The following is a 17,688-nucleotide window of genomic DNA, read 5'->3' on the forward strand; positions in this document are numbered from 1 at the left end:
TCTAATTTTTAATGTCTTTTTTTTTTTTTTTTTCAGGGTGGCCCTCCACTTTAAGTAGCCAGCAGTTATTCCCGGGGGAATGGTATCTTCACCCCAACATTTTTTGGGCTGTTTGTCAAAGATAGAGGGAATCCGGACGTAGATCTTCTAGCATCCAGATTCAACATGAAGTTAGTCAACTTTGTGTCCAGGACAAGGGATCCACTCGCATGCGAAACAGATGCCCTGGTAACCCTGTGGGATCAGTTTTCACTGGGGTGAATCCAAGGGTTGGCATATATCATAGGCAGAATTCTTGCCTTTCTACAATTTGGAGTAGAGATGAAATTGGCCTTGAGTACTATTAAGGGCCGAGTCTCAGCCTTATCATTTTTATTTCAAAGACCACTTGCTATGCATTTAGTCTGGGGTTTTATGCAAGGGGTGATGCGGATTAAACCGCCAGTTATATCACCTTTAAGGCCCTTGGGATTTGAATTTAGTTTTGTCAGTGTTACAAAAAGTCATTTGAACCAATACAGCATATTCCCTTATTCATTCTGATAAGGAAGCTGGTATTTTTGGTTGCTATCCTCAGCAAGGGGGGTTTCAGAAATTGGCTGCTCTTTCTTATAAAAAGCCAAATTTGATTATTCATGAAGAGTGTGGTGGTGTGCCCTCGTCCAGACTTTTTGTCAAAAGTAGTTTCAGGTTTTCACCTGAACCAAGATATTGTCCTGCCATCGCTTTTTCAAATCCATGTTCCAGGGAAGAAAAGTGATGTGGTGAGAGCAGTGAAAATCTATTTAAAGGCAATTGCTCAGATTCATAAGACTGATGACTTATTTATTCTGCCAGAGGGTCCTAAAAAAGGACAGGCAGCGTCGAAATCCACTGTTGCTAAGTGGATTTGACAAGTGATAATTCAAGCTTATGATTTAAAGGTTAAAATTCCCCCATTTCAAGTTAAGGCACACTCTAGCAGAGCGATTAGTGCTTCTTGGGCAGTGCGACACCAGGCCTCCATGGCTCAGATCTGCAAGGCTGCAACTTAGTCTTCAGTGCATACATTCACAAAATTGTATCAAGTGGATGTAAGGAGGAATGAGGATATCGCTTCGGGCGCAGTGTGCTGCAGGCAGCAGTATAAGTCCTCAGGTTTGGGGTGCCCTATGGGTTGTGTCTCCTGCCCCTCAAGTAGCATTGCTATGGGACCCATTAAGTAATTACTTAAGGTTCTGTGTCCCATGATGTACGATAAAGAAAATAGGATTTTTAGAACAGCTTACCTGTAAATTCCTTTTCTTAGACTACATCATGGAACACAGAGGGCCTGTCCCTCTTTTTATGGGGTTTAAGTATATTGCTTGGCTACAAAAACTGAGGTACTCCTTGAAGGAGGGGTTATATAGGGGAGTCAACTTTCTGTATTGGGTATACCAGTGTTAACACCTGAAGGTGGCTATAACCCATTAAGTAATTACTTAAGGCTCTGTGTCCCATGATTTACTCCAAGAAAAGGATTTTACAGGTAAGCTGTTATAAAAATCCTATTTTTCTGGCCTCTGTGAATGTCAGAGGCATATCTGCACCATCTTTCTGACACGTCATTGTTGCTTATGGACTGTTGCCGGGCCCCTCAGCTACCAGTTTGTGTCCCTCCCGTTCGGCCTTTCCTCTCCACTTCGGTATTCACCAAGACGCTTGGTCCTATTTTAGGCTCGTTTGTATTCTCTGGACATCCTGATCTTTCTAACCCTAAAGGCAGGACATTTCTGCCTTTGTGGTTTAGGGGCCCAGAAACTGGCTCTGATCTCAGGCAAGTACTATCTTTCCATGTTCTGAAAGATCCTGACAATAGATGCCTGCCTGTTGATCTGGGGCAAGTCAATGCAGGGGACTTTGGCATCAACAAGCTTTTAACTTTCAATCAACATCTTGTACGCTAAAGCAATCAAATTATTCTTTTAACATTGTACATATGTTCTGGTGGGTCCAGTACACTTTACAGTGCATCCGGAAAGTATTCACATCACTTCAGTTTTTCCACATTTTGTTATGTTACAGCCTTATTCCAAAATGGATTAAATACATTATTTTCCTAAAAATTCTACCAACAATACCCCATAATGACAATGTTAAAGAAGTTTTTTTTAAATCTTTGTAAATGTATTAAATATAAAAAAAAAGAAAAAAAATCACATGCACATACCTATTCACAGCCTTTGCCATGACACTCAAAATTGAGCTTAGGAGCATCCTGTATCCATTGATCATCCTTTTGCTGTGTGTACAGCTTGATTGGAGTTCACCTGTGGTAAATTCAGTTGCTTGAACACTATTTGCAAAGGCACACACCTGTCTATAAAAGGTCCCACAGTTAACAGTGCATGCCAGAGCACAAACCAAGCCATGACGTCTAAGGAATTGTCTGTACACCTCTAAGACAGGATTGTATCGAGGCACAGATCTGGGGAAAGGTACAAGGACATTTCTGCAGCGTTGAAGGTCCCAATAAGCACAGTCACCGGACTCTTCCTAGAGCAGGCTGCCCAGCCAAACTGAGCAATTGGGGGAGAAGGGCCTTAAGGAGGTCACTGTGAAAGAGCTCCAGTGTTTGTGGAGAGAGGAGAACCTTCCCATAGAACAACCATCTCTGCAGCACTTCACCAATCAGGCCTACATGGCAGAGCGGCCAGACAGAAGCCACTACTCGGTAAAAGGCACATGACAGCCCACCTGGAATTTCCCAAAAGGCACCAGAAGGACATTCAAACCATGAGAAACAAAATTCTCTGGTCTGATGAAACAAAGATTGAACTCTTTGGCCTGAATCACAAGCATCCTGTCTGGAGGAAGCTAGACACTGCTTATCACCTGGCCAATACCATCCTTATAGTGAAGCATGGGGGTGGCAGCATAGTAAGATTGAATAAAGACACCAGTCCATCCAGTTCAACCTGAGTGTCTACAGTTATCCCCATCCCTGTACATTGCAAACTCACATTGGTCCCTACCCTCAAAGAGCCCACAATCCAAGGTCCCCATTCATATACTAGGGCCATTTTTTTTTTTGAACAGAAGCCAATTAACCTACCTACATGTCTTTTGGTTTGTGGGAGGAAACCGGAGTGCCCGGAGGAAACCCACGCAGGCACAGGGAGAATATGCAAACTCCAGGCAGGTAGTGTCGTGGTTGGGATTCAAACCAGCGACCCTTCTTACTGCTGGGTGAGAGTGCTAACCACTACACCACTGTGCCGCCCTAATCAGCATCATGCTGTGGAGATATTTTTCCTGGACAGAAACTGGGAGACTGGAGCAGGTTTACATCAAGAATGTCTCTGTACATTGTTGCATTCATCTTTCCCTCAATCCTGACTAGAGAGCTCTGCACTTTAGACTGAGGCGAAGGATGCTCTTCCAACAGGAAAACGGCCCTAAGCACACAGCCAAGATAGCAAAGTAGTGGCTACGGGACAGCTCTGAATGTCCTTGAATAGCCAAGCCAGAGCCCAGACTTGAATCCGATTGAACATCTCTGGAGAGATCTGAAAATGGCTGTGCACAGATGTTCCCCATCCAACATGATAGAGCTTGAGAGGTCCTGCAAAGAATAATTGGAGAAACTGCCCAACAATAGGTGTGCCAAGCTTTGTAGCATCATGCCCAAAAAGTCTGGAGGCTGTAATTGGTGTGCAAAGGCTGTGAATGTGTTTTTTTATTATTCTATATTTGCAAAGATTTCAAACAAACTTCTTTCATGTTGTAATTTTGGAGTATTGTTTGTATAATTTTGATGAAAATAATGAATTTAATCAATTTTGGAATAAGGCTGTAACATAAAATGTGGAAATATTGAAGCACTGTGAATACGTTTCGAATGCACTGCATGTCCAGTTTTTCTTGACCTTGACTGACACATTCCAGCCCTTTTTACCTTGAAAATTTCCAGCATGGAAACAACCCTCCAGATTGGGCCAGGAGAGCATGGAATGTCATGGTAAGTTTAGGTTACTTGCAGATGCTCCCTGGTCCTGCACAGACTGTCTGTATTTTCTGTGTCAAGAACCGATCTGTCATCCAGCTTCACATTAGCTTTCACTTGCTTTGCGTTCCTTAGCTCTTCACTTTTCGGGACTTCTCACCTTCCTATGAGATTATTCGCAACATTGCTCCCCCCACCCATGCCCCAAAAAGTGGCCACCTTTCTTTCTATCATCTTTGTTAAGCAACTGTCTAAACGTACAGCTTTGTCTTATAAGAAACCCTTCCTGGTGCTTTTTAGGGACAGGGTTGTTTTAAAGCAAAGGTCTTCTTTTGACCCTAATGCCTTGTACGCACACGGTCGGACATTCCGACAACAAAATCCATGGGATTTTTTTCAGACAGATTTTGTGCCAAACTTGTCTTCCATACACACGGTCGGACAAACTTGTTGGAAAATCTCATCATTCGGAACAAGGTGACGTTTGTTGCGTACGACGGGACTACGTAGAGGCTAGTAGCCACTAGCTTTGGTCTCGTAATTTAATCTGAGCATGCGTGGCATTTTATCCATCGGAATTCTCTACAAACGATTGGAAAAAGTACAATCGGATTTTGTTGGAAAATTTAAGATCCAGTTCTCAAATTCTTCCGTCGGAATTTCAGATTTAAAAAGTCCTTTAGAGCCCACGCACGATCGGATTTTCTGACAAAATAATCTGATCGGACCTTTTTTGTTGGAAAATCTGACGGTGTGTACAGGGCATAAAATGGTCTCGGGCTTTCACCGAAACCAGGACAGTGTCCTACTGTCCTTTAGGTTGGCTTCAATTTACTAAAAGCCTGGCTGGATAATGGTGCTGGCTTTTGAAGATGCAACTTTTTTTTTTTTTTTTTTTTTTTTTTTTTTACATAGGCTAATACCCTGCCCCACCCTGGCATGCTGCCCTTGCTTGTAGTTCCATTATTACCAGGTAAATCAGATGTGCGTTTAATCTCATGTTCTTTAGCACAGAGCTCATCCTCACCAGGCTTATAGCACTTATTAGGCATTATGGCATTAGACCTTGTTTTTTTTTCAATTTAGGGACTGCCACCTGGTCTGTTCAAACATTCTCTAAGTTTTACCAGGTGTATGCTTTAGCCTCTTCTGATGCTTGCTATGTATATAAAGTTAGGACAGCAATTTGAGCTGTATGCAAGTGCTCATTTTTGCTGCTGATGTGTCAGGCTATGTTGCTGTGTTACCTGTCCCCACAGTTGGACTGCTTTTGCACTCCCCAGTTTATAATTTCCTCAATGGACCAGAGGGAGAACAGGATTTATGCATTTACTTTAAAATCCTTTTTTCCATTGTGGGACATAGGTTCCATACCTCTTTTGTTTATGGTCATTGCTCTTGGTACTGCTTTGCTATTAATATGAAGCATTCTGATAATGAAGGGTGGTGTTTGGGGGAGGGGGATTGTGCCCATTGGGCCTGGTCTACAGTTTTTTTTTGTGTAACCCAGCTGTTAAAATAATGTTTCCTTCAATGGACTCCAAGAGTAGGCATATAAAAACCCTATTTTTATGACTTGTGCTTGAATTTACCATACATACCTAAACTATAAAATTAACTTTTTAAATTTTTTTTTTTTTTCTAGGCTCTTGACACAAACCTCAAAAGCTTCAGTGCAAAAGGTAAATCCAGGGTTAATATATGCAAAAACTTTGTGTTGATCATATAATAAAATAAAGAATTGCGTTAGTGAAATTATAAATGAACAAATATAACTAATATATATATTATTACTAATGTAATATATGATATTTATTATAATGCACTTTGTTATGGTTCAGAATAAATGTAATATATATAACATATGTGCAACAGAAGTAAAAGATGTGCACAGGGATTGAAACCCTCCAAAGACATGCAGGTAGTTTAATTGGCTTCTGTCCAAAATTGGCCCTAGTATATGAATGAGTGTGCAAAAAATCCTACCAAACAGTGTAGAATGAGTGGCGCTAAATACTAAATGAATATGCCAATAGCACACACTATAAACACAAATGTTTCTAATAAATGAATACAGATAACAAAGGTGGCCACTTGTGTTATCTGTAATCATTTATTGGAAATATTTTTGTTTATAGTGTGTGCTATTGGCATATTCACTTAGTATTTAGCGCGGCTCATTCTACACTGTTTGGTAGAATTTTTTGCACATTATTCATTTACTTAGGGTGGCAGCAGGATTTTTTTTTTTTTTTTTTTTTTTAAGGTTTTAACAAGCGCAGTGGTGATACACAGGTATGAGGGCATAAGTGTGTATTATTGCATATGAAGTGTAACAATAAATCAAAAACAATGTCTCAATGTTTCCAAAAAAAATAAAAAAAATCCTATGGCACACCCGACACCAATAATAATAGACCCCTAATGGAAATTAAATACAAAGTCCATCAAGTCCACAAAAGTCAAAAAGATGACCAGTTTTTAAAGTAAGCATTATTCATGCTACTGGTAAGTGACACCACTCCAACAAATCCCCCCCAAAGATTTGCTCTCACATTACAGATTAACCCTCACTATGAAGGTCAAAACTTGTATGAAAAATAAGGTTCACAGCTCTACTAGATGGATTTAATCAATAAAGGGCAACTTGGTCAGAATATCAATCCCCAATGATTCCTCTCACTGACCCTTGGATCTTATAGGCTCTGTATCTCAAGTTCTGTAAACAATCCATAGTACTCACTGATAAAACGATTTAATGCGAGCGAGAACATTCGTCTTGAATACTAAGAGACCTGCTGCTGCTCCCACTTGTACACTACATCGCTGCTGCTGCCGTCGCTGGATGTGAGAAGCTGTACATGGATGGATCGCTCTTACAGCTTGCAGGATCCCAAGCTCTCTCTCCTGGACCAATTATTTCCACCCTATGCTTTACGTCAAAATGACTTCAGGGGCATGGATAAACTTGTACAGAGACATTTTAAAACGTATGCTCGGACACACCTCTATGTACATCTGTGTGGGCTGACTGGCTCACACTGTCAGGCTCTGCATCCTCCCCTGTCACCATTCTATCATCTCCACCAACACAATATTTAGCATAGCTGTCAGCATAGTGTGGAAGTCTTGTTGTACCCAGGATCTGTGGAGGACTAGGATCTTATTACCAAAAAAGGTGGGGCTCCTTCAGGAATAGGATGTCTGGTTTGTGAACATTAAGAAATATGAACATGGGGATCGCTTAAAGAGGAAGTAAACCCTGATGGGTTTACTTCCTCTTTGATTCCCTGCAAAGGTAAAGCATAATGGACTACTATGCATCACATAGTAGTCCATTATGTGCCATGCCTGATAAACAGCCAAAGCAGAAGCCTCTATATAGATTTGCAGATCAAAAGTATGGTAAACCTGAGTACTTCTACACAAAACTGGTATAATAAACTCCTTAGTGACTAGCAAACATCACAGCATAACTAGCTAGGTTAGTTTTGTATCCCTGGCTTTAATCAGTAGTCCAACTCTAAAGCTGTGGGTTAAAAAGAAACAGTTGGCTCCAGGTGGTGAGTCCAGCTGCAGAAATGTAATTTACCACTGTGTATATGCACACATGTGTGACTGGAGCTGGACAGATAAGAAAAAAGAGGCAATAAACAGCTTAGAAGGGAACTGAAATTGAGCATGCTCCATAGAGGACACCAGCAGTCTACACAGTCTCAGCCTGCAGTGGGGACACAGAAGATGGGATGCATAGCTAAAGGCAGGATCATCCAGGTATATTGTACTCTACACAAAACAAATGCAGTAGTGGCTTTGTGAGCATACACACTATAGCGCATGGAATGATAGTTTTTTTTCATAGATTGGGTTTAATTTAAATTTAAAGCACTGTGAAAGGGCAGTTATTTTGTGTTTCTTCCATTTGCAAATAATAGCACCATCTGTTGTCACTCTCTCATCAAGCTGCTTGGCGATGGTCTTGTAGCCCATTCCAGCATTGTGTAGGTCTACAGTCTTGTCCCTGACATCCTTCGACAGCTCTTTGGTCTTGGCCATGGTGGAGAGGTTGGAATCTGCTTATGTGCACAGGTGTATTTTATACAGGTAAAAAGCTGAGATTAGGAGCTCTCCCTTTAAGGGAGTACTCCTAATCTCAGTTCATTGGCTGTATAGAAGACATCTGTAAACCAGAAATCTTGCTTATTTGATAGGGGATCAAATACTTTTTTCCATTCCTTAAAATGCAAATCAATTTATAACTTTTTTGAAATGTATTTTTCTGGATGTTTTTGTTCTGTCTCTCATTGTTAAATAAACCTACCATTAAAATTATAGACTGATAGTTTCTTTGTCAGTGGGCAAACGTAAAAAATCGGCAAGGGATCAAATTATTTTTTCCCCTCGCTGTGTCTTTCTCTCTGGAGTCTATAACTCTCTTAATACAAGAAAAGACAGTGCTTGCTTTGGAAACAGCAGCTTGGCATTGCATGCTATTATTAAGCTTATGATCTGCCAAAACACCCAGATCCTTCTCCACCATTGTTTTCCCCAGTTGTACTCCCCCCTAGTACAGTGATGGCGAAGCTTGGCACCCCAGATGTTTTGGAACTATATATCCCATGATGCTCATGCACTCTGCAGTGAAGTGGAGCATCATGGGAAATGTAGTTCCAAAACATCTGAGGTGCCAAGGTTCGCCATAACTGCCCTAGTATATATGATGCATGCATATTCTTAGCCCCCAAGTGTATAACTTTACATTTATCAACGCTAAACCTAATTTGCCACATAGGTGCCCAATTAAACAGTGCATTGAGGTTGGCTTGTAAGTTGGAGTCATCCTGTAAGTACTTTATTCCACTGTATAGCTTGGTGTCCTCTGCAAACACGAAAATTGTACTTTTAATCCTATACCTTATATCATTTATAAATAGATTAAAAAGTAAGAGTCCCAACACTGAACCTTGGGGTACACCACTGATAACCTTAGACCATTCAGAGTAAGAATCATTAACCTCTTCTCTCTGAATTTTGTCTTTTAGCCAGTTTTCTATCCATTTCCAAACTGATCCTTTGGGTACCTGTAGACTTTAACTTACACAGCCGTTTGTGGGGAACTGTTTTGAATGCTTTAGCAAAATCCAAGTATACTAAGTCCACAGCCACCCCTCTGTGCAACATTTTCATTCAGATTCTGCAGATAGACACTTAGAACCAGCTGACACTGTGATTTCTGCCTGTAAAATGTCAGCTAACTGGACTAGAGCAGTACAACAACCAATATGATCCTGTATAATAATAATCCAGGAGTAGACCTTAACTGAGCAATTACCTTGTGTTCTGTCTGCTCTTGTGTGGATGCCCTTAAACAAGTAATGAGATACATTTCCGGAGTGGCTCTAATCTCAATTCACATGCACGGAATCATGTGGTTAAAAGCTTGGACGCCTTACTCGGATTCCCTTTTCAGGCGGATATCTTTTTTGGGAGGTACGTGACAAATCCATAGAAGACATCACAAGAAGAAAAGTTCTGAAACCCCCCTCCACAGGTGCTTCTACCGCTTCAAAACACACAGCACCTAATCACTCTACCCAGGTTTAATTTTCAAAGCCTAGGTTCTGGCCTTCTTTTTGGCATAAGTCTTGGCCCAAAAAGTCCACCAAGTCTTCCTCAAAGTTCTCTTTCCAATGAAGAAGCACAATCTTGCTTCTAAGAGTGGGGGACATCTATTTAAAGTTAGCCTCTCTCTGATTCACGTATGTCCCAGACATGTGGTTGCTAGAGGTCAGAGCAAAAGGGATGGCTGTGCAACTTTTAGCCCTTTTCTGCAGAGCCACCCAGTCAGGATGCAGTTAGGCAATGCCATAGCTGTGTCCTAGATCCACCCACCTAGTAGATACAAGGAAGCAAGCAAGATACACTCATGGACACAAACTCGCTGTCCAGTGATCTCTGCAGCCCCGTGAGTGTATAACTGGAAAGCAAATTGCCTCATCCCACGCCTCCTGGATCAAGGGGAATGGACCCTTCAACCCTTCACTACCTGATCTGAGTATACGGCTTTGGCTGAAGCAGGTTTTGGCCACAAGCCCATTGTGAAGGCTGTTGTTTGATCTCAGGTACGGCTATATTTAAGCTTGAGGATATTTTTCTTAAAGGGGTGTTGGTTATACTGGTTACCCTCCCCTCAGTTACTTCTTTGGGACATCTCATCCATTATGTATAGGACCCATGTCCTGTACTTATAGTATAAAGACAGTTGGATTTTTTTTTTTTACACACCTGTGAAGTCCTGTTCTTTGAGTACAGTACAGAACACAAAACCTTCCTCTCTGTTCATGTCATTGCTTACTACAAAATTGAGGATTACAGGGTGGAAGGGATTATATGATAGGATGTCTGAAGCTTTGAGTGACTATGCCAGTGTCCAGTCACCTAAAGATGCAGCATAGCATATAACCTATCCCTTTTGACTAGGTCCAGCATCCTGTACTGTACTCCCAAGAAAAGGATTTTACAGCTATGTAATGAATGTAATTTTTCTTAAGTTGTGTACATACTGAAAATACATTATACTTTTAAGTTTTCCTGAATTATTTGAAACCTAAAACCCTATTAATGGTGCCAACTTTTACCTCTGTTTTGACATGTTTTGATTAAATTAAGGAAATACCTCCTTCTACAAGGCAAATAATATTGTATTTTTATTTATTGTGGATTTCCCATTCAGAGCAGCTTCGAGCAGCATGAAGAATTGATGGCTCTCCTATATAGCCAACAGAGGGAACTTTCTGAACTTCGGCAGAATCAGCAGGATCTCATGCAAAGGCTGACTGATCATTTAGATGCAACTCAGAGTTCCATCATGGGACATGTGGAACGTGTCATTGATACACAGCAGGCACAAGAACGTATCTTTTCATAGCTTTCTAAGCATAGTTATTTGCTCTTTAGATTGAATATTTACTCCACGAATGTTAAAGGACTCTAAGATGATCCAGTGACAAATCTAATGTAGAGGCTTGTAGGCAGAGCGCAGAATTCCATTATGGTGAAATGTGTCATGTTATCCCGCTTGAAGGGGCCAGCGTACAGCTACGATGGTTCGTGGGATCATGTTGACCTGCCACTGTATAATGACGGCTGCTGGTCTGCAAGTGATTAATGAATGTCATTAAGACAGTCAGATATAATTTTAAAGTTCAGCTTTTGAACAAAAAATAATAAACTTTTTTTGCAGGTAAAAAAAGTGCATATATATATATATATATATATATATATATATTTATTTATTTTTTCTAAGTCTGCAGAGCACTGCGCCTGCGATCAGCAGATTGCAGTGCAATCTCAGGCTCCTGCAAACTCTCAGAATAGCTGTCTGCTCATACATCATACAGACAGGCGGTTACCTGTGGGCAGGAAGAAGCAGAATGCTCACCACCACCTTCGTAGTTCATTGAGAACTACAAGCCTTCAGTGGCAATGCCTGATGGTACTAATCTATCCATTCTTAGGAGACTGCAAATGAATGACATGGATTTACAGCCCCACTGCTTTTAAATTGTGACAGCGGGTGTGGGGAGATGATCCCCGCCTGCTGTCACAGTGGGGGGGGATTGGTGTTAGTTGCAGACGCTGGAACATATTACATGTTCCACCCTAAAAATGGGTGGAACATGTAGCATGTTCCAAAGGTGAACTTATCCTTTAACAATAATCAGTGGGAAAGAAGTAAAGGACATCATAAAATGTTCAAATGTTAAAGATAGCGTATAAATTTCAAAAAGGTTTTCATATTTTGAACTACTGAAATAAAATAAAAAAAATCCGATGAATAGGGAGCACATCATAAGTTGAACTATCACAAAATTGCCAGATTTGATTAAAGTAGTGACATCCTTTCTGTGCTTGTTAAACCCAAAACACTAGAACTGGCTCTCCCAGTGTTATCTATTTCTTTTTTGCTGTGACAGCCGTGAAAGTGCTATACTGTAGGACTTAACTAAACACTGTTAACCACTATGGCACTCCTCAGCCTAGTACAAGCCTTATTCACCTTGCAAGCATCAGGTGCCTTTACCAAAAGGCTTATAGAGTCAGTTAATGGCCTGAATAATAATGGGCCAAGCCATGTCCTATCCATACACCTACATAACTTGAAGTATACTTTACAATTTAGTTCCTTGGCTGCCGAGGATGTGTAGCATAAAACTTGCCTGTTAGGTAGATAGTGGCATGTCTAATGCATCAAAATAATTTAAAAAAACAATCTGCACAGTCAATTGCCTATCTAACGTGGGTTGCAAGCAACACAGAAAAAGTGATTCAACACCACCTAGGAAATAACGTAATGAATAAAATAGTGTAGCACTACCCAAACAAATCATGTGCACAAATCAAAATTGCTATTACAAAACATAGACATGTAACTAAAGGTGACTAAAATGTATTTTGTTGTAGTAATTATGATTTGAGCACATGGTTTAGTTGTTTGGGTAGTGCTACACTATTTAATTTATTGAAATATCTAATGCATCATGGCAATCAAAGGGTCAAAGAAAAATTCTTTTGATCCATTATCACTTCCTTTGCTGCTGACAATATGTTATCAAAGCGGAAACAAAAGCAGAAATAAAAATGCCAAGTTAGTGGTTTGTGTTACTGACCCATCCATTATAAAGACCTATTCACAATTGTTTGCAATTTTTAGTATGTTGCATTACACGTGACAATTCTTTTAAAATGGCCTCTCAGTTGCAGGTCAATGGACAAAAGAAGCACATGGATTTTTGTCTATAAATATACCTTAGGGGGACCCCAAAAATGTATGACAAACTGTTTTATTTATTCATGTAAAATCACACTACATCGCTTCCCACTGGTGTGAATGTTTCTTTAAAATCTAGCATAAAGTTAGTATTTGGTGTATTTACATATAATCCTATATACATCCTTAACATTTCATGTCTTAGAAAGAAGATTAGATCGCATCTTAAGTGATGGACAGCAGCGAAATGGTCAGCTTCAAGAATACCTTTCTCAGCAGCTTTCACATTCAATTTCTGGCTCACTTAACAATCGCCTTGATAAAACTATACGGGAAGAAATTAAAAAGACTGTTCCATTATGTGAGTTTTTTTTATATTTTTTTATTTTTTATTTTTTTTTCAATAGTGTATTATAATTATTACTCTTCTTTAGTGGTTCTCAGGTTGACCAGAATGAAATGGACAACTAGGAAAAGCCCACCTAGGGGGATGTAGTATAGGTGTGATGGTGCATCTATCTCTGCCATGCTGCTTTAAAAATTGACAACTGAGCGATATAAGTCTGCTGATTGCTCAGTTCTCAGTCCTCAGTGACTGTCAGTCACCGGCTCTCTGTTCTGCTCTTCCGGTGTTCACCGGAGCAAGTTCAGGCTCTTGAGCCAGTCAGGCTTCTGGGTGGATCCTGACATGAAAGCCGGGATGCCTCCAGAATCTGGAATACCTAAAGGCAGTTTGCCTAGAGTGCACCGCTGAACTGATTGGTCACAGGCGTGCAGAACTAAGTGCACTCCTGTCGCCCACAGGTTAGGGCCAAAAGTAGGGGCCTACTTCTTGAATTATCAGGCTCAAAAGTTCCTTTAGGCAAACTTAAAGGATAAGGCTGGTATGACTTAAAGTACATGTAGTGATTTTTCAAGTAACCATTTGTAAATTTGGTACGTAACCTTAGCCGGCTACTTTCTTTCATGCAGGTAAGGGGTGGGTTGCTCTTGATGCTGTGCAACCATTTGGTAATGCAAAAGTCGATCCTAATGAATATGCCTATTCTTGATGAAAAGATCTTTATTTTAAGACCAATGACATGTATTCTTATAATGAGTCACTTCCTCAAGATTGTAGGTGTATCACCGATTTTCCATAAAGTAAAACATTGCATATAAACCTGGGAATAGGCGGTTCCCACTGTTGCCAGGATACATGTATATCCTGGTCCCTGCTGAACTGGTAAATGTCAGCCTGTCCAGCTTAAGAAGAATGTGCAATCATAAAATGTAGTCATGCTAGGGTTACATTTGAATTTAGAAGGGACACAGCCTTCCTAAATTATACACAAATAGCAAAAGTTGAGTATTACTACAAACAGGACAGTAAAGTACCAATGTTCAGTATATACACCAGTGGTCTCCAAATTCTTTGCCTTTATCTGACCCTTCGGGCACTATTTTTTCCACTTATAATGGGATGACGCACTCTTCCGCACACTGATGGCAACAATGAGGCATAATCCCTCCCACTGACACAAACAATGGAGCTTTACTCTCCCCACTAATACCAATAATGGAGCATTGTCTACTCCAGCTGACGCCGGGGCATTTTCTACTACTCTTGGCCACAGCCCAGACCCCCCTTAAGTCTGAGGGACAGTAAACCAGACCCTTTTTTTTTTATTTAGTTTTTAGGAAGATTGGAGACCTTTAGTTTAGACCAAAAAATATAAAAATTTTCTTTTGAAAATGAATGTATAAAAATCTGAAAAAAAATCTAAGAATAAAAATATATATGTATATATGCGAACTGCTTCAATACCAGACACTTGCCCAGACCAATTTTCAGTTTTTAGCGCTGCCACACTTTGAATGATATTTCTGTGATGTACAGTACCCATATGACATTTTTATCATTTTTTTTCAAAGAAATAGAGCTTTCTTTCGGAGGTACTTAATGAACGCTGGGTTTTTACATTTTTGTTAAAAAAAAGACCGACATTTATGAAAAAAAAAAATTTTTTTTCTTTCCGTTATAACATTTTGCAAATATTTCTAAATAAATTGAGGCCAAAATGCATACTGCTACATTTCTTTGGTGGAAATAACCCAAATCATTGTATATTTAATCTGTAGAGTCCTCAAACTATGATGTGTATATATGTGTATGTGTGTGTATATATATATATATCTATATCTATATCTATATATCCTCAAGTACTGACAGCGTATATAATTTCTTGAGGCCCAAAAATGCCAGGACAGTACAAATATCCCCAAAACTACCTTTTTGGAAAGCGGACAGTCCAAGGTATTAAGAGACATGGAAAGTTTTTTGAAGTTGTAATTTTTTGTCACAATCGTTATTAAAAGAAATTTTAAAATAAAAGATTTTTTCACAATTTTTTTTTCTTATTACATACTGTCACCAGTGCAGTACAGTGTCACCATGACTGGTGTGTCATTGATCAGGGACACTGAATGGTGACGGTATTTAAATAATAATAAAAAAAAATTCTCTTGTATTCACTGACCGACACAGCTCCTCCCTTAGCCATTGGGTTGTTACGCCCACCTTTAGGAGAATACTAGGCATTACATTGTTATGTAACACACAGAACTTTCTTGTTCCGCCCAGGGGGCCAGTCCCTTAGGTAACAACCCTCCAGCCTGCCATGCAGTCATCAGTTTTATTTTGCCTAGAGAAGGACCTAGGAACCCTGACGGGCCTATTGCGCAAGATGATAGATCCTACGATCTGGCTGACTGGCTTGTAACCCTTATTCTTGTAGTCTCCCCAGTCCGGCCATCGAGCGTGTGCAGACCAGAGCTCTGCCCTGGGTCGGCCATGACGCAACCTCAGCTCCAGAGGTGGGTGGTTGAACTTTTATGCTCCGGGCACACATATGACCGGGCTACTGATGTCTGCGTCACATCAGTTTGTCAGGCCAGGAGCACCCTGTACTGATCAGTGAGTGGGTCTGTAATGGAATGTCTCCCAGCTCTGCAGGACTGGTAAGTACAGCTCTCCCTGCTCTCCCTGCCTCGGTGGGGCTGAGCAGCTGGGCATTCCCTGGGAGGTAGATTTGGGTGTCCCTCACCTCCCTCTCTTCTCTCCCTGTCCCTTTCTCCCCCCCCCCCCCCCCCCCCGGGGGATGCTGCAGAGCGGTGTGCGTGTGTCTGTGCAGGGTCTCTCACCTGGGGGGGGGGGGGGTTGCGCTGGCTGGCTGGGTCCTGGGTCCTGTTTTTCATGTCCCTGTAAGGTGCCTGTGAGGCTGTGCTTGTGTCCTGTGCAGCGCTATTTCACCACCATTGTTTCCACCTGTCCCTCATGGCTTTTGCATCAGCGGCCATCTTAGGTGTGGGAAAGGGAAAGCATGCTCTCCTGGGCTTCGGTGGCCATTTTCCCTGTGATTTGTCCTTATACTGGACACCAGCGGCCATTTTCTGGAAGCCTGAACACGTTTTTTCAGTGTTCTCTAGCGGCAGAATGTGCTCCTGTGCTCTGGCAGGCATTTTCCCTGTGTTTTATGTCCTTATACTGGACGCTGGGCAGCCATTTTCTTTGAGCCTGAGCACACTATTGAGTGGTTTCAGCGCCATTAGCAGCTGCTTCCACCGACACAGAGCTGATTCCTTTGCACTTGGGAGCCAACAGAGACTACAGGCACTACCTGCTGGATAGCGCAGAACCCCTCAGGATGGTGAGTCCTGCGGGAAAGGGCCCCTCCGCCGGAAGCACTAAGGAGGGTGGGACTATCACTGTCCTAAGTCCGCTTCAGGTGGCAGACAGGGTAGGGTCAGCATGGCTTCAGAAACTGGTGTTTCTTCCCTCGAAATCCAGGCAGTTTCAAGCAGTTCGCCTGCGGAATGCGCACTGCCTTTGGGCACCTTGTCGACGGTCCTCAATTCATTCGTTGCCAAGATGGAGGTGGTGCATGGGTGCTAAAAAGCGTCCCCTGCCCCCCGTCCTCTGGGGAGAGCTCTGATGCAGACTCAGGCCCTTCTGAGGCTGGTGACCCCTGCTCTGTCGTTTCACATGACGCTGACCAGGACCGTTCGGACAGTGAGGATGAGTCTGGGTCCGTGCACGACAAAGCGCTTGTCGGAGCACTTATCACAGCTGTGCGTGATACCCTGAAGATTCAGGAGCCAGCAGATCACTCCGCTGAGGTAGCGGCCCCTTTTGGGTCACTTAAGCCAACCCGTTTAATTAAGATGTTCCCATAGCCGACTTATTTTGACAAGTTAATTTACAAGGAATGGGGTTGACCGCAATGGACCTTTTCGGTCCCCAAATACATGGCGGTGCGTTACCCCTTCGAGGAGAGCCTTCTCAAAAGTGGTCGGCTCCTCCAGTCGTGGACCCCCCCAGTATCCAGGTTAAACAAAGTAACCATTATCCCAGTAGAGGGGACTCCTGCATTTAAGGATCCCACGGACAGGAAGGCTGAGGCAGTGGCTCGTTCCTTGTTTACGGTTGTGGGGCCAGCCGTGCGACCAGTACTGGCATCTGCACTTGTGTCGCAGACACTAACTGATTGGGCAAAGTTGTTGCACCGCGAATTGGGAGAACAGGCTTCTCCTATCTGCGTGGAACTAGCAGACTAACTAGTGCAAGGCCTTAAGTACGTTTGACGCGGCCCTGGATACTCTCCCCCAGTTATCCAGGGCTTCAGTGTCAACAGTGGTGCTGAGGCGCCTGATTTGGGTAAAATGCTGGTGTGCTGACCAGGCATCCAAGAAAGCCCTGACGGATATTCCCTTCCTTGGCGACCAGTTTTTTTAAACCTTTTTGGATGACATTATTAAGAATGCCACTGGTGGTACGTGTACACTACTCCCACAGGCCAGGAAGGCAAAGGAGCCACGCCGTAGGCAAGGGCCATCCTTTTCCGCTCAGGGCTTTTTCGTCCACCCGGAGCTTCAGCCAAACGTCCCCAGCCCGACAGGGTGACCATGGAAG

At 42.0% G+C, this 17,688-nt stretch overlaps 1 protein-coding gene across 2 annotated transcripts in view; it reads left to right on the plus strand.

Annotated features, from left to right (window-relative positions):
* The window catches only part of EDC4 (enhancer of mRNA decapping 4), a 499,346-nt gene that overhangs the window by 343,338 nt on the left and 138,320 nt on the right, over nt 1–17,688 (plus strand). For both annotated transcript variants that reach the window (XM_077456654.1, XM_077456664.1), the window contains exons 20-22: nt 5,613–5,649; nt 10,701–10,881; nt 12,943–13,098. In XM_077456654.1, the coding sequence (XP_077312780.1) occupies nt 5,613–5,649; nt 10,701–10,881; nt 12,943–13,098 (374 nt within the window). The remainder of the gene's footprint in view (nt 1–5,612; nt 5,650–10,700; nt 10,882–12,942; nt 13,099–17,688) is intronic.

This window comes from Lithobates pipiens, unplaced genomic scaffold (assembly GCF_037356315.1).
Source record: "Lithobates pipiens isolate NorthernLeopardFrog02 unplaced genomic scaffold, aLitPip1_a1.2 Scaffold_10, whole genome shotgun sequence".
NCBI lineage: Eukaryota > Metazoa > Chordata > Amphibia > Anura > Ranidae > Lithobates > Lithobates pipiens.